Raw genomic sequence first — 23,588 nt, 5'->3', positions numbered from 1 at the left:
CAGGATTCTTTGGGAGAAGCCATGACTGTCTAAAGTGAAATAAAGGCCTGGTGTGGATGTGGCCAAGGACAGCTTTGGCTTAAATTCGAGTGGGAGGCTACATGAGCCTGCTGGAGAATAAAAGGGTGGGGCAAATGCTGAAAAGCAATGATGCTATTCTCAATGTTTTCCTTTTGGAAAGGAAAGGAGTTTCTCCTCTGCCCAGTGCCACTGACCCTATCTCCTCCCCTCCCCCACCTCCTACCTTCCCTGCCCCTTCCCCGGGTCAGTGTTGGACTACGATCTGGGAGACCAGGGTTCGAATCCCCACACAGCCATGAAGCTCACTGGGTGACCTTGGGCCAGTCTCTGCCTCTCAGCCTCAGAGGAAGGCGATGGTAAAACCACCTCTGAATACCATTTACCATGAAAGCCCTATTCAAAGGGTTGCCATAAGTTCAGTCGACTTGAAGGCAGTCCATTTCTGTTTTCAAACATGATTGCACAGAAATAAATCCCATTGAACTCAAAATGTATGCAAATGGTCAAACTAGGGTTGCCAGGCCCAGCCTCCAAGATGTCTTCTGTATTTTTAAAAGGTATGCAGGGGGAAGGGAGAATTTCACCTTGTAGTTTTTGCCATTACAGTGTTGCAAGAAAACCTGCACTTGGCTGAATTTTCTCTTCTCTTAAAGATACAGAATCATTCTTAGGCCCTGAGCCTGGCAACCCTAGATCAAACCCACCCTCCCTTCTCCCTCCTATCCCCTCCCTCTTGCCCCTTCCCTCTCCCTTCCTTAGTCCCTCCCTCCCCATCCCCTTCCAATCCCCTCCCAATCCCCTCCCCCCTTCCTCCTCCTCCCCCTCCCCTCCTTCCTCCTCCCCCTTCCCTTCCTCCTCCCCATGGTCAGTTTTACTTAAGCATGATTGCACGGAAGGAAATACCATTGAACTATATAATCATGCAAATGATCAAACCTGCCCTCCCCTCTCCCTTCCTTTGCCCCCCTCCAATACACTCCTTCCCCCTCCCCCATGGTCAGTTTTTCTTATCCTAACCATGATTGCATAGGAGTAAATCCCATTGAACTTAATAAGCATGAAAATGATCAGACCTGCTTTCCCCCTCCTTCCCCTGTCCTCTCCCTTCCTCCTCCCCCTCTTCTTCCTTCTCCCCTGCCCACTCCAGCCCTCCCTCCCTCCCCCTCAGTCAGTTTTACCTATCCTAACCATGATTGCATGGGAGTAAATCCCACTGAATTCAATAAGCATGCAAATGATCAAACCCATCCTCCTCCCCTCCCTCTCCTGCCTGCTCCCATCCCAGTCCCTCTGCCTTTCCTCCCCTTCCTCCTCCTCCCCTCCCCATCCCCTGTAGTCAGTTTCACCTATCCTAAGGATGATTGCAGAGGAGTAAATTCCACTGAACTCAATAAGCATGCAAATGATCAATCCATTCTCAGCAAGCTTGCACAGGATCCCATTTCTTACCTCCCAGATTAAAAAGTAGGGCAATTCACTAATAGGCAAAAAACCTTGCAGTTTAAGAATGTACCTATAGCCAACAGATGTTTCGATCAAAGTTTAACAAGCAGGGAAATTGGGCAGCTATAGTGACTGCACCAGGGGAGCAGGAGACCTGACCTCCTCTCTGAGATATTGTACTGCCCTACAAATTTGTCAAAATGCAAAGACAATTTGGGTTGGTCTTCCACAGTCCAATCCACTTGCTGTGTAGCTTGGAAGAATTTTTTTTGCCTATTAATGAATAGCAGCCTACAAGGTAAACAGAAAAGGCTAGTGAATCTTCTTACTCTTATTCATTTCTCAGGCCTCTTTCTGAAGTGAACAGTGAAATCTGTAAAGACATTTTGAGCAGCCATGTTAAAAGATAGGGACAGGACATTCCAGGCAGGGGGTTTACAGAGGATCTCTAGTCAAGCTTTACCAACAGCACAATCAAAATCATATCTACTCAGAAGTAAGTCCTATTGAGTTCTATGGGGCTTTGTATGTGTGTTTAGAATTGCAGCCTTCAGGGGCATCCATCTTTACTCCTGAGTGCTCGTATCTAACATCTGCACAAAACTAGGCTCCTTTCTTCCTACAATGGCCTTCTGGTGACTGGGCTGGCCTGAGGGCACTTAGATCCTTGCCAGAATCAAGTAGGCTCTATTAAATATCCAGGCTCTATCTTTTAGGTAAGATTTCTATCTCAATTTCCAATTAGAGAATTGTTTTTGTTTGAATTGTATACTCCAAGCAACTGTGGCTGATGCTTAATGTATCATGTATAATGACATCACTAGAACCCACCCCTGTGCCATCACTACGGCCTGCCCCTATGACATTACTAGGGCCCGCCCCTGAAATCTCAGGCTTTGGGATGCTTCTGACCTGGCAACCCTATTCCTGATAGGTTGTTCAAGCTCCTAGATCATTTTGACTGCTCTGTTCTGCTTCCTTTCCAGTTCTACATGTGAAAGCTTAAAGCTTTTCTCAAGTAGCAGCATATGGGCAAACTAGTATAAAATCAAGAGGTTGGAGCACTGTGTGAGAAAAGGCTAAGTGGTTTGGTCCATTTTACTTTTTTTTGTAAGTGACTAAGGGAGACAGCACAGTTTTTTAACATTATTCATGAGGTGGGGAAAGTAGATAAAAGTAATTTTTTTCTCCTTTTGTCATAACAACAGCTTCTTATTCTGTCATAGTAACAGAATTTTGGCTCATCAAAGGCAAATGATTGGCAGTAGATTCGACAAATAACAAATACATAAATTTACAGAAATTCACTGCTACAAGATGTAGTGATGACCGAGTGATCTAGATGGCTTCTACAGAGAATTACACTCATTCATGGAATGTGCGATGGCTGTTGTATGCCACTGAATACTAGTTGCCACAGGAGGAGTGGGCCATTCCCTTCTTCACTACTTGTAAGCTTTCTTGAAGTCATCTGATTGACCGCAATGGGAAGCAGGATTCTGGACTAGATTTTTGTTTGTTTGTTTGGTACAGAAGAACTATTCTTCTTGCATCCTTATCCTTAGTATTTTCACCTAAAACATCTTCTTTCAAGCAACATAAGCTGCACTCCCAACTTTTTAAAGCTGTTAAAATATAACATTGTAAAGTATTTTCAGTTGTGACTTTACTTTTTGTAGCCTCCCCCCCCCCAAAAAAGGTGGGTTTTCAAGTTTTTCAGGGTGATGCTGACAGTGAGATTGCCAGACTGGGCAGTAAGGAGCAAGGGATGGAACAGAAATAACACTGGCCCTCTCCCTACTGGCCTTGGGTTTCATAGCCCTACTGGCCTTGGGTTTCATCTTACTGGGATGGAACTGTGGAGGAAGTAGGTGTAACTATCTGCAGCTGATAATGGACATCTAGCCAGAAAGTTACAAAGCCAGCATTGCTTAGGCTTGCCTTTCCCCCGGGAGATGCTGACTGTGTGACTTGCAGACCAGGTAGCAAGGAGCATGGGATAGGGTGAGAAATTGGAAGGTCTGTCCTCATTGTACCATGATAGCCTTACCAGACATAGGTGTTGTCAAGTCAAAAGCACAGAGGAGCCAGCTAGAGCTGATAATTGAGATCAAACCAGAGAGCTACAAATTCAGCATTATCAAGGCACTGTGGGCCTCCCCAGATGGGTAACCCCAACTCCTTTGGGTTGTGCCTTTGTGATTGCTGCAACACTGGAGGCATTCAAGAGGCAGCTGGACAGCCATCTGTCGGGAATGCTTTGATTTGGATTCCTGCATTGAGCAGGGGGTTGGACTCGATGGCCTTATAGGCCCCTTCCAACTCTACTATTCTGTGGTTCTATAAGTATTGGGTGGTTGCTTTTTGTGGAGTGCCCGTTATGTGAGTTAGAATGTATGAGGGCACTCCTTGGTAAGAGGAAAGAGCACCAGGAAGTGGGAGTGTAGTTTCACCCATCCTTTAGGGAATCTAAGGTAGGAGATTGCGACCCAGGTAGGAGACTGTAACCTGGGTGAGAGCCAGATTGCTGTCTAAAGTATATTTGTGTAACTGATTGGTGGGAATTTGCTTTGGTATTTTATACAGTTCTGTAATTGGGTGGTTTCATCATCTAGATCCAGATAATAAGTCTCATCCAGGAATACCTGCACTTGCTCCACTACCACCCTCTCCATCACCAGTGCCATGAAATGGGTGATAGTGATCGAGTTTGGTGATTGAGAGAGAGAAATTGGAGTGATTGGGTGGATGGTGTGTTGTGTGTATTGATGGATGTGTGTGAGCTGTGGAAATAGAATGGGATGAGTGATATTGAATGAGTAGTGAGTGCTATATGAGTTGTACTTACATAGTGTAAATTATTTGAGCAGGAAAATTGGTTGCAAATAAATGTAAGACAGAGTTGGCTTGATGTATGTGTTAGTGGGATGAGTGTTGCATGTTGTGAGTCAGAATGTGCTTTAGCAAGAGGGAGGAAGAAGTGATTATGCTCTTGTTCTGGTGGTTATGGATCAGGCAGGAGATGGTATGGTTGGAGGGGGATCCAGATGGTTGTGGACCATACCTTTCTTTGATCCTCCATCCACACTTAGTGGTCAGGCTACTGAGTCATTTTCCTGCCTGGGCTTGGAAAATGTGGGGGGTCAAACCCACCTCAGTATGAAACATGAACTTTCTAAGCCCAAAATTCTTCTCTGGGTCAAATGAAAAACTGAGCCAGAGAATTCTTAGTTATTCCTTTCCCCACTTTTCTACACCATTCTCCCCTATCCTCAAACACTGTACCCACACCATCACACCATATATACTTCCCCTTTCCTTCCTTTAAATCAGTGGAGGCTCAGGAATAGCAGCAAAAGTTAGCAGCAAGCAGAGAAGTTGGAGGGCCCCCCTCTTCTTTGTCACCCCATCACATTTGCTTACCATACTGAATCATGGAATGGGAGATTTGGTAATTGGGAAACTATCTCACAGTACGGATATATGTAGATATAAGGAATGGTTACATAACTGCTGTCTGAGCTGTCCTTTGGGCAGAAGTGTTAGTGAGGCATCTGCATGTCAACCCTAGCTTTAATGTCCAAAATTGAATCTTCTAATTTTCTCATTCTACAACAAAGGCTCTTACCATATATGGAGTGAGAAATGCCAGACTTCCAAGCTGGATTTAGAAAAGGAAGAGGCACCAGAGATCATATCGCAAACTTACATTGGATAATGGAACGGAGCAAGGAATTTCAGAAGAAAATCACCCTGTGCTTTATAGATTACAGCAAAGCCTTTGAAAAACTATGGAATGCTTTAAAAGAAATGGGGGTGCCACAGCATCTGATTGTCCTGATGTGCAACCTATACTCTGGACAAGAAGCTACGGTAAGGACAGAATAGGGAGAAACCGATTGGTTCCCAATCGGAAAGGGTGTGAGACGGGTGTATCTAATCACCCCATTTGTTTAATCTGTTCGCAGAACATATCATACAGAACACGCGATTGGACCAAGATGAAGGAGGTGTGAAAATTGGAGGGAGAAATATCAGTAATTTAAGATATGCAGATGATACCATACTACTAGCAGAAACCAGTAATTATTTGAAACGAATGCTGATGAAAGTTAAAGAGGAAAGCACAAAAGCAGGACTACAGCTGAACGTCAAAAAGACTAAAGTAATGACAACAGAAGATTTATGTAACTTTAACGTTGACAATGAGGACATTGAACTTGTCAAGGATTATCAATACCTCAGCACAATCATTAACCAAAATGGAGGCAATAGTCAAGAAATCAGAAGAAGGCTAGGACTGGGGAGGGCAGCTATGAGAGAACTAAAAAAGGTCCTCAGATGCAAAGATGTATCACTGGACACCAAAGTCAGGATCATTCAGACCATAGTATTCCCAATCTCTATATAGGGATGTAAAAAAAGCAGATAAGAGAAGAATCAACATTTGAAATGTGGTGTTGGAGGAGAGCTTTGTGCATACCATGGACTGTGGAAAAGACAAATAATTGGGTGTTAGAACAAATTAAACCAGATCTGTCACTAGAAGCTAAAATGATGAAACTGAGGTTATCATACTTTGGACAAATAATGAGAAGACATGAGTCACTTGAAAAGACCATTATGCTGGGAAAAACAGAAGGGAGTAGAAAAAGAGGAAGGCCAAACAAGAGATGGATTGATTCCATAAAGGAAGCCACAGACCTGAACTTACAAGATCTGAATAGAGTGTTTCATGACAGATGCTGTTGGAAGTCGCTGATTCACAGGGTCACCATAAGTCGTAATCAACTTGAAGGCACATAACATCAAAATTTTCTCATGGTTCATGCTGTAACACTAATTTCACATGGAGAATTGAAGGACATCAAATTGAACAATGCCGTGAATTTAAATACCTGGGAGTATACCTCTCTGAAAATCTTTCATGGAAAAAGCATGTGGATATGACTATAGCTTCTGCATTAAAAACAATTGGAGCCATACTTAAATTTTATCGCACAGTAGGTGGCAATTTAATTGCCCCTGCCTTAAAAAAATTCGGACTAAGGTTCTTCCGCAGATCTTATATATGGTGCGGCAGTCTGGGGGTGGGAAGAAAACCAGCTAAAAAGGCTCGAGTCTCTTCAAAATAGTTTCCTGAAAAGGTTACTGTTTTTACCTCATGGTACTGCAGCCGCCCTGCTTTGAGCAGAGACCAGTTTGCCCTCAGTCAGAGCTCGTGTTCACTACGCTTTGATTAACTATTGGAACATCTCCAAAGTAGCCCCAGCCAAGTCACTACTCAAATTGTGCTTTGAGCAAGAACCAAAAGTTAAATACTGGGCCTCAAGAGTAGATAGTTTTTATCATCTATATCACATCCAGATACAGGTACCGTTTACCATAAACACCAGATTAAAGTTTAGAGATGAAATTTATCAGTACAGTGCCATTTTAGACAGGCAGGTCATTAATGTTTCTAAATTCTCCAAATGGTATAAGCTCTATAAATGTGACCATCATAGAGCTGCATACCTGACCCAGCCTTTAAATCTAAAACTTAGGCAAGCATTTACAGCGCTTCGTTTCCAAACTATGCCGAACACTGTGCTGGATGGTCGTTATACACAGACCCCTTGGTCCCAGCGTCTTTGTATATGTGGTGTCTCGGAGGTTGAAGATCTGCCTCATTATTGTTCTGGCCTTTTTACTCCTGTCCTCGAGCTAAATACTTGAATTGTTTGTTGGCCCGTTTGTGTCCCGACCAGATTCTTCAAACCATCTCTTATCTTATGTCTGATTTAGACATTTTCGTAACATATAGGGTTGCCCTTTTTGCACTCGCAGCCCGAAAGTTACGTGCGAAATACATCTCCAATCATGCAATAAACTTTCAGGGGGATGCCCTATGGTAATAGTCTGTAAGTGTTAACAGGGTTTTAATCATTTAACAGTGGGCCTTTTGCTGGGAAGCACAACAGTTTGTTGTGATTTTCAGGTTTTAGTTGGTATGTATTCAACGAATGAATTTTAATTTAATTTTAACTGTAACTTGTATACTGAAATGCTGCATGTGTTATCTGTTGTGCGATGGCCTATGGCTAAGCAATAAAAGTTATACATACATACATGGTTCATGCTGTAATTGCCCTGGTATAAAATTTGTTCAGAGAACTCCAGATTAATAGACTGCAAGGAACATAGTCCGGGAACTGAACAAGAAATTTAGTAGCAGAACTTACATTTTTTACTACCAAGGCACCTTTACAAATGCTAAGAATGTGCCATGTTGCCAAATGTCTTGTAGTGACCATGAAGAAATATATATGTTACTTATATGACTCCCTGAGCATAGTAGTCTACCCTTTAATAGCCTGTAAAAATGACAGTGTCAGATGGTTCTGGGAAGGTCAGGTCTGATTTAAATTGTTGATGGATTACTAGCTAATTCAGCATGACAATATTAAAATGAAAAGTGGTGGACGTTGCAGTTCAAATACTAATGATAACATTAATGTGCAAACTAGTGAAGAAGACAAAATGTTTTTCCCTTTGCTTCACGTAAATATTTAAAGTTACTAATAAATCGAGTAATAGCTACTTCACCCCAAAAAACAGAGTATGTGGCTGCAATATAATTGCTGATTAATGTGATTGTTCATCTTGTTTGATGATCTGTCAAACATGGTTCCATCAAACTGGAAATACAGTTTTTATAGAAATAACTAATAAATTTAAAGTAGAACAGAAAGCAATTAACATCTTATAAACTACACCCACTGAGATAAGCATTCCAATTACAAATTTCATTATTTCCTCCAGTCCGTTTTATGTTGAATACTGGGTTTTATTGCCAAATACCTGACAGCTAGATTGGAAATAAACCACAACTGTCAAAATAGAACAGCTCCAACTATTTGAATCTGTTACACTGGGATGTTTCTCATGAAAATTTAATGATGAGCATGCATTCAGAGAGATTCTGTGCATAAGAGGGACAGATAGAATTTAATTACCCTTATTAAAAATAAGAAAGGGATGCTGTTTGCATACTCCATCCTATTAGTATGCAAGATAGATTATCTTTGTTGTGTGCTTGTTTATATGAGAAAGGGGCCTCAGGAGTGTTCTTTGTGAGCAAAGAAGGAAAAGGAAAGGTCATGCAAATGCATTAGAGTATACTTCAGCATGGCACAAGTCAAACCTTATCAGCAATTCCCAAGGTAAAGGCTTCACATAATATAAATTGTCATCAAATGTAGGTTTCATTAGTAACAGCCTATAGCAAATGGCCTAACATTGTCAGCCTTTGACACTTTCTGCTCATTGGCAGAAATAAAAAAGCATGTCACTCTGCTGTAGCAATATTTATGTGCGTTCACATTGTCAGTGATTAAGTAGCCTTGGGGAGAAAGAAGTCACCAGGAAATGTAAAGATTTTTTAAGTATCCAAGGATATCCCTCTAAGTTTTCCCATGCTTCTGAAAGCTTTAGTGCAACTTTGTGAAAAGATCATGTCATTTCCTGGCAAAGCAAGCAATGTATTTGACACTGGACTATTTGTAATCAATTATTTGTATTTCTTAAAGAATTGCATGTCAATACTAGCCAAGCAAGATGTTTAATAACAAAGGATGTTTTATATGGTAGTTATTTATCTTTTTTTCTTTCTCTTACATGGTTGTTTTGAATCAAAGTAAGACACTGCTGCTGTTAAAAAATAACAGACCTTTATAAGTAATAAAAAACATACACATCTGGACATTTTATTGTCTTCCCTTTGTCTGATCATACCTGTTAAATCGGATAAAAATGTTGATCCGAGGATCCACATTACTTGCTCCTTGCATCTGAGGAAGATTGGAAGTTGTGTGTCTGAGACAGCAATTCCACAAACTACATAGTAAACTTCTGAAAGTTCCCAGTGACTCCCTTCCTCCTGCAAATCTCCCCAGAATGTCCACAGATTAATGGGTATGGGAGGACTGCAGAGTGGAGGAGGAATTGCCAAAAATGACTTCCCTCCCCTTTCTGCTGATGGAAGCCTTACCATCAGCTGAGTGACAGTATTGGTTACAGCCCGGTGTGTTTGGAAGACACCTGTATAAGTATGGCTGTAATAAGAAATGTTTTGTAAATCTGATGTCTTTTTCTTTTTCAGAGGATCAGATTCCTCGTGGTTTCCCCACCATTGATATGGGCCCACAACTAAAGGTGGTTGAACGCACTCGAACAGCCACCATGTTATGTGCAGCCAGTGGCAATCCTGATCCTGAGATAACTTGGTTCAAAGATTTTTTACCTGTGGACACAAGCAACAACAATGGACGCATCAAACAATTACGATCAGGTAAGGTCTTGTTACTGTTTGCATTAATGCCTAAAATTATACTCTCCTTTCTGTTATTTATTTATTTATTATTTTATTTTATAGATTATGATTTATTCTTCTCTTCTCTCTTTTATGTCGTTGAGTGTGTTGTCCATGACTGTGTTATTGTCATAGCCTGTTTCCAGAGTCTGTTTGTCTCTATGTGTCTTGCAGCTTCTGTTTACTCCACATTGCTCACTGCTGTGACTGTAGTTTGATATTTTTAGTTTATTTACTGCTTCTCTATCCTATTATTATTATTATTATTATTATTATTATTATTATTATTATTATTTAAAAACAAATTTATTTCATCATTGGACTTCCGAATACGCAAGAAGAACCAATGATTATATCCATCCAACCCAATTTTTCATTGTTTGACAATTTAAATGTTCTATAACAATTGTGTTTTGTAAGTTTTTTTCAACATTTTGAATCCACCAAATATTAGCCAGTTTGGACACATCTTCTTTCCTCTCACTAATACATGGAACACACTATTTTTCTCATAAGTACTATCTTTACCCTCATGCCCCCCCCAAAAGGAAACAAACAGTAACAACAACAACAAAATCTTTGGGCTAGTCTATGAAGGGAGAGATTTTTACTGGCTGAGATTTTCTGATGCTTCTAGCCACAGTAGCGTGCATTAATCCTAAAACTTTGTCAATATTAGAGTGACCAGATTTACATTAACCTGTGTTTGGAGCAGAGTCCAGCTTTTGCTATTCTTTCTCTTTGCCTTTTTCACTTCCCCAAGGAATCCTTTCAACTCTACATCATGCTATTTGCAACTTCATAATAAGATAACTCTAAATTTACCAAATTGAAGGCTTATCCCCATATTAATATAATACAAATGGGTGGGATATATTATAAGCTGTTTACTTTGGCAGTGATAGTGATCTTGCTGTAGAACCAGTTGTTGCTGTAGAATCAGAACCTTCAGCTTTTTAACCTATCCTGTGATGTTAAGCCATCTTCTTAACCAACATCTATGCTTGTTGTCAGCAAAACTGTGTAGATAAAGCTTCTGTTAATGTAAAACTAGAAGTAATTTGCAGATATGACATAGATTATTTAGTATATAAAGCTTTAACTTGAAAACTTTTGTACCAAATTATAAGGAATATAATAATATTTTTATGCTGTCTTTCTTCTCTCCGTATTTAAATCTCCAGAATCTATTGGTAAGTGCTTAGTTCTGAAGCGCACTTCACCCCACTAATTTTTATATGCAGAATACTATGATTATGGTATAATGATGATGATTACTCTTAAAATGCATGGCATGCATTTTACTAACAGTCAGTGTAGTCACCAGACCTTTGTAGTGCCACACACATAACCCTTCACAGAAATGTTGTTGTATCAGTCCTAGAAACGCTCAGTTAGAAGGAATACACAAGCATCACATATATGTAGTGCAGTAAATAAGTGACTCCAACATAAACAGTGCTTATTTCCAGATAGCCTTCAGTGTATCCTCTCTCTCTCTCTCTCTCTCTCTCTCTCTCTCTCTCTCTCTTACATATCCACATACTATATATATATATATATATATATATATATATATATATCTCACTTAAATAGTTATCCGGTATCTCTCTCTAAACTATGTTTTAAATATAGCATTATAAAGGTTTTCTTCAATGATTTCAGGCCTATGCAATATATTTTAATCCTATATAACCAAACACCTAAGCTCTTGTTTGAATGATATCAGCCCTGTCCCCCACCCCCTGAAAATGAGGGCCTTTGTACGTTTTGGTACACTGCTGTTTTGTTTCTATAATCTAATAATTGTACCTAAATAGATATATATTCCTGTTTTTACAGTATAGAAATTCAAGTTTCTTTTAAGACCTTATTTAATTCTGTAACTCTAATTTGATTCTTCTTCCAAAGCCCTAGCCTTCTTCTCCTCGTACTAATGCTTCTTCTTTCTAATCTTATTTGCATTCATATTATCCACCCAGGTGGTACACCAATAAGAGGTAAGAGTGCTGAACTAACGTTCACAGAATGATCTTATTCTTTCTGTCCTTCCATACCTTCCATTATAGTCCTTTCAAAAAAATAAATGCATTACAGAAATGTCCTTCATCCTTATTTCTTCTTTTTGTCCTATTTAGTTATGATCAGTGACTTTCATCTTGTGATTTTTTTCCCCACCATCCTTTTCACTTTTCATTAAACAGAAAAAGTTGTGTTTGTCCATTCATTCTTTTTTTCCAAAAGATTTGTTACTTTGTGATATGCTTCAAAGAAAGCATATCCAGGTCTTCAGGCCACAACCCAGTCACAGCGTACCATTTGTCCCTCTTTTTCTTTTTTCTTCTTCTTTTTCTACCTTTTTTTCTTTTCTTTTTTCTTTGTTTTTTTTCTTTTTTTTTGGTCCAACTGGAGCAAAAAAAAAAAGATCATTTTTTTCTTCCTTAGCTGTTCTTGTTTTGGACCAAGCGAAGATGGTCTGGAGAACAGTTGCAGACATGCAGAAGACAACATGGAATATCTTCTTTTTAACTTTGTCTTTCAAAAGGGTTTATTTTTTTTCTTTTTGTTCAATTATATATTTTTCTTTTAACTTCATAAAGTAAAAACAAAACAAAACCACATTCTTCTCCCTAATAAATTACAGCAACACTATATTTTTTCTTGGATTTACTCTTCTCTGGATTTTTGGATACTTCTGCTCTTCAGGCTTTGAAAATGGAAAGGTTGATGGCTCAGTATTCTTGGTGTTATGTGGTATTGCTGGTTTTTAATTATTTTATTGAAAAATGTCCATGTATTTTGTGATTCTTGTTTTGTTTTTTCTTGGGTTTTGTGACACCACACTGCTAATCCCAGCCGTGGATTTTGATGGGTGTCTTAGGGGGGCCATCCAGAGGTCCTCAGCAGTGGTTGGTTGCTTCTTCCTTGTTGGCTTGGGCCATGCTTTTTAACATTTTTTTTGCCTTCTAATTCAACTGCTCTTGTTTTCCAGCAAATGCACTAAAAGACTGTAAGTTGTGGCGAAATGTCTTTTTCTTACCAATCTGCATGTCTTTAAGGGAGTTTTGTTTCTTTAAAAGAATATTTTGATTACTATACATGACTAATTTGTTTCTTTTTTCACTTCAAGCAGCCTTTTTTTGTACTCGCTGCACATTTTTGGCCTTCTTTAGCAGAAGACTTTCTTGAAACCCATCTTCTCACTTTTTTGTTCTTGCCAAGTGCCACCTTTTGTATTACTTTTGTTGCACAAATAAATAAAAATAATCTAATAAACTAGACAGTGACAACTGTATGACCTAATATACTTTGTTTTATTTTAAAGCCATATTTCCTTGAAGCAGTCTCACCCATCTTCATTTTAATAGTTTAGGAGAAACAGTATTGTGCTAGAAAGTTGTTTGCAAAATGCAGATTGTTTTCCTGTGCTAGCATTGATGGTGTGAAAAAAATAATCACTCTGTTTTTTTCCATCACATCATATTTTTTTTTGTCTGTGCCACTGTAGCGAGAAAATGAACCGACGTTGAGTGGACCTTCGCATACAGGGCTTTTCATTATTATTAAGCGGTGTATAGTTAGGAGCTTAAAAACCCTTTTTTGACAGTCTCTTTGGCAATGTATTTTATATCCATACAGGTGCCCTTCAAATTGAACTGAGCGAAGAATCTGACCAAGGCAAATATGAGTGTGTTGCAACCAACAGTGCGGGTACACGGTATTCTGCCCCTGCCAATCTATATGTCAGAGGTAGGAATAACAAACCCTGGCATCCGCTCTTCATTCAGGCTCAAGGGGTGTTAAGTTTCTTTAGGGGTCTGTGCCATAATTACAGGAATAAACAAACTATCTAGGGGAAAATTACTAGTAAAATAAATATCTTAAAAGCTTAGAGGAATGAACTTTGAGGGGAAATGATATGAATAAAGGCACCTTTGAGTCCAATCCGCCCCTGTGACTTAAAGTTTGTAAGTATACTTACATTTTTACATCTTGACTTCTACTTTTCCTGCATTGATTATTGACCTGAGCGTTGCATTTATTTTGGGGTTTTTATTTTTTTCTCCTTTCTTTGGTTTGTTTAAATTCCTAATGTGATTGCTTGCTGTGCAACTAATTTAGCTCTAATTGAAACTCAAGATGTTGAGGTGTGTACTCACATGACCTCTGCTGCTGAGCTGAAAAGGAAAAGTTCTTAGCTTGGAAATTCTCTATGAAGACAGTGGTGTGGCCTTCTTTTTCTGTTTCTTAAGCATAGTTTTATACTGCTATATATTTCTTTTAAATTGAAATGTTACTAGTAATATGTAATCCCTGGCACTGCTGTAATGAACTAACTGTATTTTTAAAAAAAAAAAAGGGGGGGGGAGGAGATAAATATGAATTAGGAGGATAAATTAATACAAGTATATTCTCGTAAAGGTAACAGGAATGACTGCTTTTTAAATCTATGGAAGCATTCCTTTTTTAGTTTTATATATTTAAAGTGCTTCCTTTAGGGCACAATTTCCAGTGTCTGGCTTTTAGTAGCATTCTGTGGAAGAAGAGCGTGTCCTGTAACATTTATATAAATAATCCCATCTGGCTACAAAGAGAAAAGGTGGGTTGGAAGGGGAAAGGGGAAAAAAAGAAAGATTTTTATTCCTACAGCTTTTAGCTCATTACTTTGGTGTGGGGGACACTATACAAAACTTTAAAAATATATAGTTATGATATAGGTTTCTGACTTGGGAAGAGTTCAGAGGTTACTTTGGCCTCCTTAGAAAGCTATTTGATCCTTTTCCTTTCAAAATAGTCTACTGCATGAGGCATGTGTGCCGTTATTATCTTGAAGGGATTTTCCTCCCCTCAAATGATGCTAGTTTCTAACACCATGATAGCTTTGAGAAATTACTTATGGTCAGAGCTGAGGCAGGAAGGTTTGATTAGAACAAGTAAAAGTTGTTCAAGTAGCAGTTGAAAGCCTTGATATGGCCTTTTTACTCTCTCTGTGTTTCCCTTGTTTTTCTCCTTTCCTCATTTCATTGTGTTCTGCATCAAACCCCCTACATCCCTCAGAGCTGCGAGAAGGTTGGTGTGTTTTTTACTTTTTTACCCACCTTACAAAACTATTACTTAAACCAATAACAAAGAATACAAATGAAATGAATGTAGCTGCATTGTGGCCTTTTTGTTTTTAAGTTAATGTTACGTTTAAGCAGAGTATGCCCTGGTCATGGCTTTTAATGTGTGTTGGTATTGTTGTGCATGATGAAAGAGGGAGAGAGCCTGGATGCATGACAAACCTGTAACACACTTAACACTTTAAGGAGTTGTCAATTTGGTCAGTGTTCCTGCTTTTTTCTTTCTTCAATTTTATTTCTCTTTCATTTTTGTTGTCGATGCCTGCTGATCCAAGAATGGCTTCCTGCAATTGCTCCTTCAAGCAGCCCGAGCATGAAGACTAAAAGCTATCCTAAGTTTTTGTTTTTGTTTTTTAAAGAATTCTGTATTGCTTTGTGTGAACTTTGTCAGTTGGCTGCTGATGGCATGTTTTGCTCTTTGTTCTTCCTTTGCCTGTCCCATTCATTCATGAGGCCATCACATAAGCCCCTATCGAATCTGTAGAAATTTATTTCAATTCAGTGGAAAGGGTAATGAAATGTTTGCTTTTGTATTGAGATCCCTTATCCCACAAAAGCTGATCATGCTTTAATTGCATTTACTTCCTTCGCATGTAACATTAAGCAATTTACCCCCTTAACTTCAGTGGACCACTTTAGTTACAGCTAACTTATCTCCCATTGATTTCAATGAGATGTTGAACTAATGGGACATTGTGACTAACTTTCTCTGGCTGGAGCCATAGCCATTTATTTATATATTTGTTTATTTTGCTGAATCAAAGAGACTTAGCAATGAGAGTCTTGTTTTGAAGGCCCACATAAATAAAGCACAGAGTACTTTATGTGATGACAGTGCAAACCTCTGTTGCCTCTCCCTCTGTCACTACATATGTACACACATACACAGAACGTTTGAAGCAGGAACACAGATCTGTTATTGCCTGGTAATTTTCTCAGTGTTGTGTTTTCTTAAATATTAACTACTCTGTTAATGCAATGCCCTGCTGCTATGTATTTTATATATTACTGTACTCATTTTGTACACATAGAGCTGCCTTTAGTAGTATTGTTAATCCTAGCAGCTTATTTTGCTTTCCCTTCTATGTGAACACCATGGAACCTGGAATGTTTTAATGTTCTGTTCCTTCCCCGCCACTTTACACTTCCTCCATAATAATCTTAGGGTAAAACAAATATCTTCCTACTTCAGTCCTACCCTCTTAATATTCCTATTTCTGTTAAACTATCTTGCCTTCACATTTTTGAAAATTCTCTTCTCTATCGCAATATGTTGCATTTCCTCCCTTCCTTTTAATGGTTTTTGTTTCCTTATACAATTTCTCCTCTCCTATCATTCTTTCCTAAGCATGATTCCTTATAGACTCTTGTCATTTGCTTGCCTGCATGACCAAATCCAGTACTCATACTGGCTTTGCCTTGTTCTTTCTCCTGTAACTATATATATATTCCCCATGTCTGTTTCAGTGTTAGTGTGAGGTCTTGAAGCTGCATCCACTTTTTGAGTCTGAAAGCAAATCAGAATTGCATTTTCAGTCTACTATAGGTGATGTGTTCCAGGGCTGTGATGTGACAATGTGTTGCAGCACATTTCTTCACATCAGCTGGAAGTGTGCAGCATTGAAGTTGATTTTGATACTCAACTCAAGCATGCTGTCAACTCTCCAGTTTTCTCCTGTACATATATATGTATACATATGCATACAGAATATACATGCATATATATGTGTGTGTGTGTGTAACTTTTGCATGGTGTTTGTGTATTGCTAGTATGTAGTCAGTTAATTGTGGGGCCCTACTAGGTCTGAAAAAAAGTTTTGTATGAATGTGGTTGAAGATACTGATGAATAAATGTAAATAAATATGAATAGACAATATACCTGTCTGGTCTATAATTTACTTTTGACAAATAAAAGTAACAATTCATGCTTTAAACTGTATCTATAAATGCATGTAGTCTTGTATACAAGATCTATGTTTCCCATTTTTGTATGGGTTATTCGCTTTCTTCGTGTTTTTTTTCCAGTCCGTCGGGTCCCACCAAGGTTCTCAATCCCACCCACCAACCATGAAATTATGCCTGGAGGGAGTGTTAACATCACCTGTGTTGCTGTGGGGTCTCCAATGCCATATGTGAAATGGATGTTGGGTGCTGAAGATCTTACACCAGAAGATGATATGCCAATAGGAAGGAATGTCCTGGAGCTCAACGATGTCAGGCAGTCTGCCAACTATACCTGTGTGGCCATGTCCACTCTTGGTGTTATAGAAGCAATAGCACAGATAACTGTCAAAGGTAAGATGCATATAAGATGTGTAGGTTCTACTCAACAAAAATCTTCACTATGGCAACACAAATTTTCTGAAAATGAAGCAAATGGACCTAATCTAAGTTAGTTTCACTTAGGTTCCATTGAAATCAATGAAGGATGTTAGAATCATCAAATCATAGAATAGTAGAGTTGGAAGGGGCCTATAAGGTCATTGAGTCAACCCCCTGCTCAATGCAGACATTCAAATTAAAGCATACCTGACAAGATGCCTTTTGAATGCCTCCAGTGTTGGAGAGCCCACCACCTCCCTAAGTAATCGGTTCCATTGTCGTACTGCTCTAACAGGATGTTTTTTCTGATGTTCAGTAGAAGTCTGGCTGAAATCAGTCCTACTGATGTTCATGGGAGCTAGATTTAACTAATTTAGTCTGTATTCAACACGTATTCACTTAGTTTGCATGATTTTGTCTGCTTCTCCATGTTATGAACATGTGAGCAGCTCCTCATGCATAGGGGCTTCTCTTCAGATGTCTAAACATTCTATGTGGACATTGTGGGAAAGCCCAGCCCAATCATGGGCCTGCTCCCTGGTCATCACTTAGATCCTCTTCATGTATGAAGAGGACTTTTAATTAGCCATATTTCTTGAACATTGAGTGTAACTAAGCAAGATCTGTTGAAGTGTGTTTGGGTTGCCTGTTACTTAGAGCAGTTGTGAGCTCCACCCAGGCCACCTGTGGTTTTTTTAAAGGGGTGGTTTACCCTATCTGTTGCAATTGCATATAAAGCACATGGATATGTCCCCCCTTCCTTGAAACCATTTTAGAAAAATGCAGCGTACCCTAGGAAAAGAGTTGGAAGAACATTACTGTTATGATTATATGTACCAATAACTCACTTTAAAGTCCTGTCTTGTCTACCTGAAGTTACATCACAGATACAAGATTTCTATTTCCTTCCTTTCAGCTATCTTTAGGCCAAAGATTTCTACAGAGGCATCCATGACTTCAACGAACTGATTTTTCCAAAAACCCTCTAATGCCTCTTGCCACTCAAATTATAACGATTTCAAGACTAAAGAGTGATCTTTCCCCCATTTTCTCTTCCACATGTTTTCTCAAATTATGGTTATTGTTGCAACAAAATGCTTTTTCATAATATTTTGCTTTTGTTTTGACAAGTATTAAATAAGACAGCAGACCCTAACTGCATTTTTCTCATGGAGTTCTGTTTTAAATTGGATGTGTCCTCTTATCAAATCAAATATTAATTTCCTTTGTTTGTCACAATGCTGTACTATCTTTTTTAATTAGTCATGGTGCTGTGCTTTAGTTTTCTGTCAATTTCATGAATTTTATTTTATTTTTCTAGCCTTACCTAAACCTCCAGGAACTCCTGTTGTAACAGAAAGCACAGCAACAAGCATTACTTTGACATGGGATTCTGGAAACCCTGAGCCAGTATCTTACTACATAATCCAGCATAAACCTAAAAGCTCTGAGGAACTCTATAAGGAAATTGATGGAGTGGCCACAACACGATACAGTGTTGCTGGCCTAAGTCCTTATTCTGAGTACGAGTTCAGAGTAGTTGCTGTCAATAACATTGGGCGAGGTCCACCCAGTGAACCTGTATCAACACGGACCTCAGAGCAAGCGCCATCTAGTGCACCACGCAACGTACAGGCTCGTATGTTGAGCTCAACCACCATTTTGGTGCAGTGGGAGGAACCTGAGGAACCTAATGGCCAAATACAAGGTTACAGAGTTTATTACACCATGGACCCTTCCCAACATGCCAACAGTTGGTTGAAGCATAATGTGGCTGACAGTCATATCACCACCATTGGGAATCTAACACCACACAAAACTTACTCTGTGAAAGTTCTTGCTTTTACCTCAGTTGGGGATGGGCCTCTTTCAAGCGACATTCAAGTCATCACTCAGACTGGAGGTAAGATAAAACTCCTAAAAAGTTCTAATTAATACAGCTGGAATGTGGGAGTTGTTCTAAGCAATAAGGCCAAAGGTGAATGTAGATAATTTCAGTGTACTGAAAATAAAAATGTTTAAAAATATATTCTAAATACAGGTTGCTATGTGGGGAGCTGGATTGAGGTTTTTTTATTATTATTATTTATTTATTTATTTATTTATTTATTATTTGATTCATATCCTACCCTTCCTCCCAGCAGGAGCCCAGGGCAGCAAACAGAAACGCTAAAAACACTTTAAAACATCATAAAAAGACCTTAAAATACATTAAAAACTTTTTTAAAAAGCTTTAAAAACATATTTTAAAAAAGGGTTAAAAACAAATAATTTAAAAAAACCATATTAACAAGCAATTCTAACACAGATGCAGACTGGGATAGCTCTCAACCTAAAAGGCTTGTTGAAAGAGGAAAGGCTTCAAAAGGCACCGAAAAGATAGCAGAGATGGCGCCTGCCTAATATTTAAGGGGAGGGAATTCCACAGGGTAGGTGATGCCACACTAAAGGTCCATTTCCTATATTGTACAGAACAAACCTCCTGATAAGATAGTATCTGCAGAAGTTCCTCACCTGCACAGCGCAGTGATTGACTGGGTATATAAGGGGTAAGACGGTCTTTCAGGTATCCTGGTCCCAAGCTGTATAGGGCTTTGTACACCAAAACGAGAACCTTGAACTTGGCCTGGTAGCAAATGGGCAGCAGGGTGACATGTTGGCGATACCCTGCCCCAGTGAGCAGTCTTGCCGCTGCATTTTGCACTAGTTGCAGCTTCCGGACCAGCCTCAAGGGCAGCCCCACATAAAGTGCATTACAGTAATCCAGCCTGGAGGTTACCAGTGCGTGGACAACAGTGGTCAGGCTATCCTGGTCCAGAAACGGCTGCAACTGTCTTATCAGCAGAAGCTGGTAAAAGGCACTCCTAGCCACTGAGGTCACCTGGGCCTCTAGCAACAAAGATGGATCCAGGAGAACCCCCAGACTATGGACCTGCTCTTTCAGAGGGAGTACGACCCCATCCAAAGCAGGCAACTGACCAATTATCTGAACTTGGGAACCACCAACCCACAGTGCCTCTGTCTTGCTAGGATTTAGACTCAGTTTATTGTCCCTCATCCAGTCCACCACCAAATCCAGGCAGCGGTCCAGGGCTTGCACAGCCTCTCCTGATTCAGATGTTATGGAGAAATAGAGCTGGGTATCGTCAGCATACTGCTAACACCTTGCCCCAAAGCTCCTGATGACTGCTCCCAAGGGCTTCATATAGATGTTAAACAGCATGGGGCACAAGATGGTACCCTGCGGCACCCCACAGCACAGCTGCCAGGGGGTCAAAAGACAGTCACCCAATGCTATTCTCTGAGAGCGACCTCAGAGATAGGATCAGAACCACTGTAAAACAGTGCCTCCAATACCCATCTCACCAAGTCGGCCCAGAAGGATACCATGGTCAATGATATCAAAAGCACCTCAGAGATCAAGTAAGAAAAACAGGGTCGCACTCCCCCTGTCCTTCTCCCGATAAAGGTCATCCATCAGGGCGACCAACCAGGCCTGAACCCAGACTGGAATGGGTCAAGATAATCTGTTTCATCCAAGAGTACTTGCAATTGCTGCGCCACAACCCTCTCAATCACCTTCCCTAAAAAGGGGGTATTTGCAACCGGTCAGTAGTTGTCACAAACCAATGGGTCCAGGGTGGGCTTTTTTCAGGAGTGCTCAGATCACCATCTTTTAAGGCGCCTGGAACCACTCCCTCCCGCAGTGATGCATTGACCACACCCTGGATCCACTCGGTCAGGTTCTGCATTTTCTGACTTTACCGGGAAGTTTTTCCAGTAATGCATAGTTTTGAAATATATGTGGATCTGTGCATACCTTTAACAGTTCTTATGCTCTGAAACGTCATTTGTTATATACTTCTATTTGCATGTTAGTTATATTGTTTTTTGTTGATGAACTCTTCTTCCTGAGCTCTTTCAGGAGCTCCATTTCCTTATTTTCCTTTGTTTATGATAAATTACCTCACTGCTTATGACTTTGAACTTATGCATGTCAGGGAGCCATGTTGTCAAAAAATGTCTCCAAGTTAGAATAATTTTTATTTAATTAGTTTTTAATATATATTCTCTGCCCTTATCACCTGTCCAATATGATCACAACATTCAGGGATAAATCCATCAAATTAAAAAAATTAGCAACACTTAAAACAGTAAAAACAGGACAGTGGTTCATGGCCTGTTATTCTTATCCTGAGGCCCAGCAGGTTGGGTCCTGGTTGAGGCCCCCTATGGAGCCCCTGGTTAGGGTAGGAGGGTGAAGCTCCCCCTTAGTGATCCACAGTATACTGCTGTGGATCACAGAGCAGGAGCCCCCAGGCACTCCCACTCCCCCAATACAGGTGGTTCAGGGCTTAAATAAGCCTGTCATCTCCACCTACTTGTCGCATCAGCATGCATGCCTCACACACTGCACACACATCTCTGCCATCATCCAGGATGGTACCAGGGGTGTCCCTAAGAGGTTGACATCCGCACCACCATCTTGGGTGAGGGCAGGCATGTGTGCACAGGAAATACACACTGACATGACAGGTTGGTGGGGTAGGCTATTTAAGCCCTGTACCGCCTGTATCAGGCAGGGGTGTTCATCCTTATGGTGCTGTGGGGCTGGGGCAGGCTAGTGCCCAAGGACCCAGTCATACCTAGTGCAGGCCTTGCTTACCCTACCCATTCTCCAAGGAGTTTACATGAGTCAAGTGTGTCCTTAAAATAACCCAGTAAAGTATCATAGGCCAACAGGTGATAACCTAGCCAAACTTCGTGGATCAACAGGTGTTTGAACACCTCACTTTTTGCAGATACAGTCCACTAATTCATGCCAAGTAACTCTTGATCGACTGATATTTTAATACATATGATGAATGAAGACGGATCACACAGTTGTACTGCTATTATAAGTTATAAAGAAATATAACAGAGGCTCCTATTTCTCCTTCTCTTCAACTTGAGAACTGTTCTTTGGACAGGTGCTGTTACATTACTTTATCAAGCATCACCAAAGAGTAAAAAGAACTTGATTTTTTAAAGAAGAGAATCTTCATTTTTACTTTTACTTTCCCGTACTCCTCCTCCTCCGATTTGAGTTGCTTGTTTCATAAGTAAATGGTCAGCTTTATCTGTACATCACAAGTAAAATGAAAATAAATATTTACCATTAAAATGGAAATTTGAAAGTTTGACAGCATGGGTTTTCTATACCAGGCGCAAATTCATTTTGCCTGCTTGTGACATAGAGGTAATCTTATGTTGCTATTCAAGAGTTGCTAAATTTGATCAGTAGGATGATGTATGCAGATCTCAACCCCCCCCAAGTCCTAGTTCTTTTCTTCTTCATATGGTCCCTACAAAGCCCCAGCTCGTACCTAGCACTCTCAGCCATCATGACCAGGGTTATGGTAGTTGAGAGTCCCACAACATCTGGATGGCCACAGGTTCTCCATCCCTACACTAAGCATAAATAAATACTGGATTAGAGAGTAAATGATTGGCAGGTTGTCCAGGCCACCCCTGTGTTTGGTTGCAATCATGGAGAAAGTTCCTCCATTCCCAGCCATACTGAAAGAATATGCACACTGAAAATTCAGTATGGCCATGACATAAACATGTTGAACTCTGTGTGTGTGTGTGTGTGTGTGTGTGTGATATTCACCAGTCTCAATAAAAATGATATATAAGCAGATAAAACAGTATTAATATTACAAATATTAAAAATGGCAGTTATGTGGTTAAAAATAGTTAAATGCAAAGAACTAAAACATCAAAAGTAGCTTGAAAAAGAAAAGTCTTCAAAGCTCACTTGAAAATGAACAATGTAAGGGCCATATATACCTATCTTAGGAGAGTACAGAGTTGGAACCACCACAGAAAATGTCCTATATCTAGTGTCCATCAGTCTAATACTTTTTGATGGTCAAATACCTACTTGCTCTACTACTTTCACATCTCAGTATAGCGTCAGGTTTTAAAAGCTAGGAAGGTGTTAACATGATCTGCTCCGATGAGATCGTTTGTGGATAAAATAGCTCATAGGATTTGGTGGTGTGGTATAGGGATGGGCAAGAATTTTGATTCAGTTCACGTGTGAAGCTGAATCTATCAAATTTGCAATTTACAAAACAATATGGAAACCAAAGCACAGCCATCCTTTGAAATTTTCACTTTTTCAAATTCTGTGATACAGTTCACCAATTAAACAATGTTTATAAATGCATATATTAGTGGAAAGCATGCATAAAATGGAATATATGAGTGAAAATAATACACAAAAATGATTATATGACAAAAATGGCTTGCAAAAATGTATACATTAGTCAAAACTGCC

The 23,588-nt window shown here is 39.7% G+C and overlaps 1 protein-coding gene across 18 annotated transcripts in view; it reads left to right on the top strand.

The window, feature by feature from the left end:
• Positions 1–23,588, top strand: part of PTPRD (protein tyrosine phosphatase receptor type D) — a 2,140,456-nt gene that overhangs the window by 1,855,529 nt on the left and 261,339 nt on the right. For all 18 annotated transcript variants that reach the window (XM_061629619.1, XM_061629614.1, XM_061629634.1 and 15 more), the window contains 4 exons: positions 9,608–9,796; positions 13,457–13,567; positions 16,967–17,236; positions 18,585–19,166. In XM_061629619.1, the coding sequence (XP_061485603.1) occupies positions 9,608–9,796; positions 13,457–13,567; positions 16,967–17,236; positions 18,585–19,166 (1,152 nt within the window). The remainder of the gene's footprint in view (positions 1–9,607; positions 9,797–13,456; positions 13,568–16,966; positions 17,237–18,584; positions 19,167–23,588) is intronic.

This window comes from Rhineura floridana, chromosome 1, assembly GCF_030035675.1.
Source record: "Rhineura floridana isolate rRhiFlo1 chromosome 1, rRhiFlo1.hap2, whole genome shotgun sequence".
Taxonomy (NCBI): Eukaryota; Metazoa; Chordata; class Lepidosauria; order Squamata; family Rhineuridae; genus Rhineura; species Rhineura floridana.
This window is presented reverse-complemented; position numbering and strand designations above follow the sequence as displayed.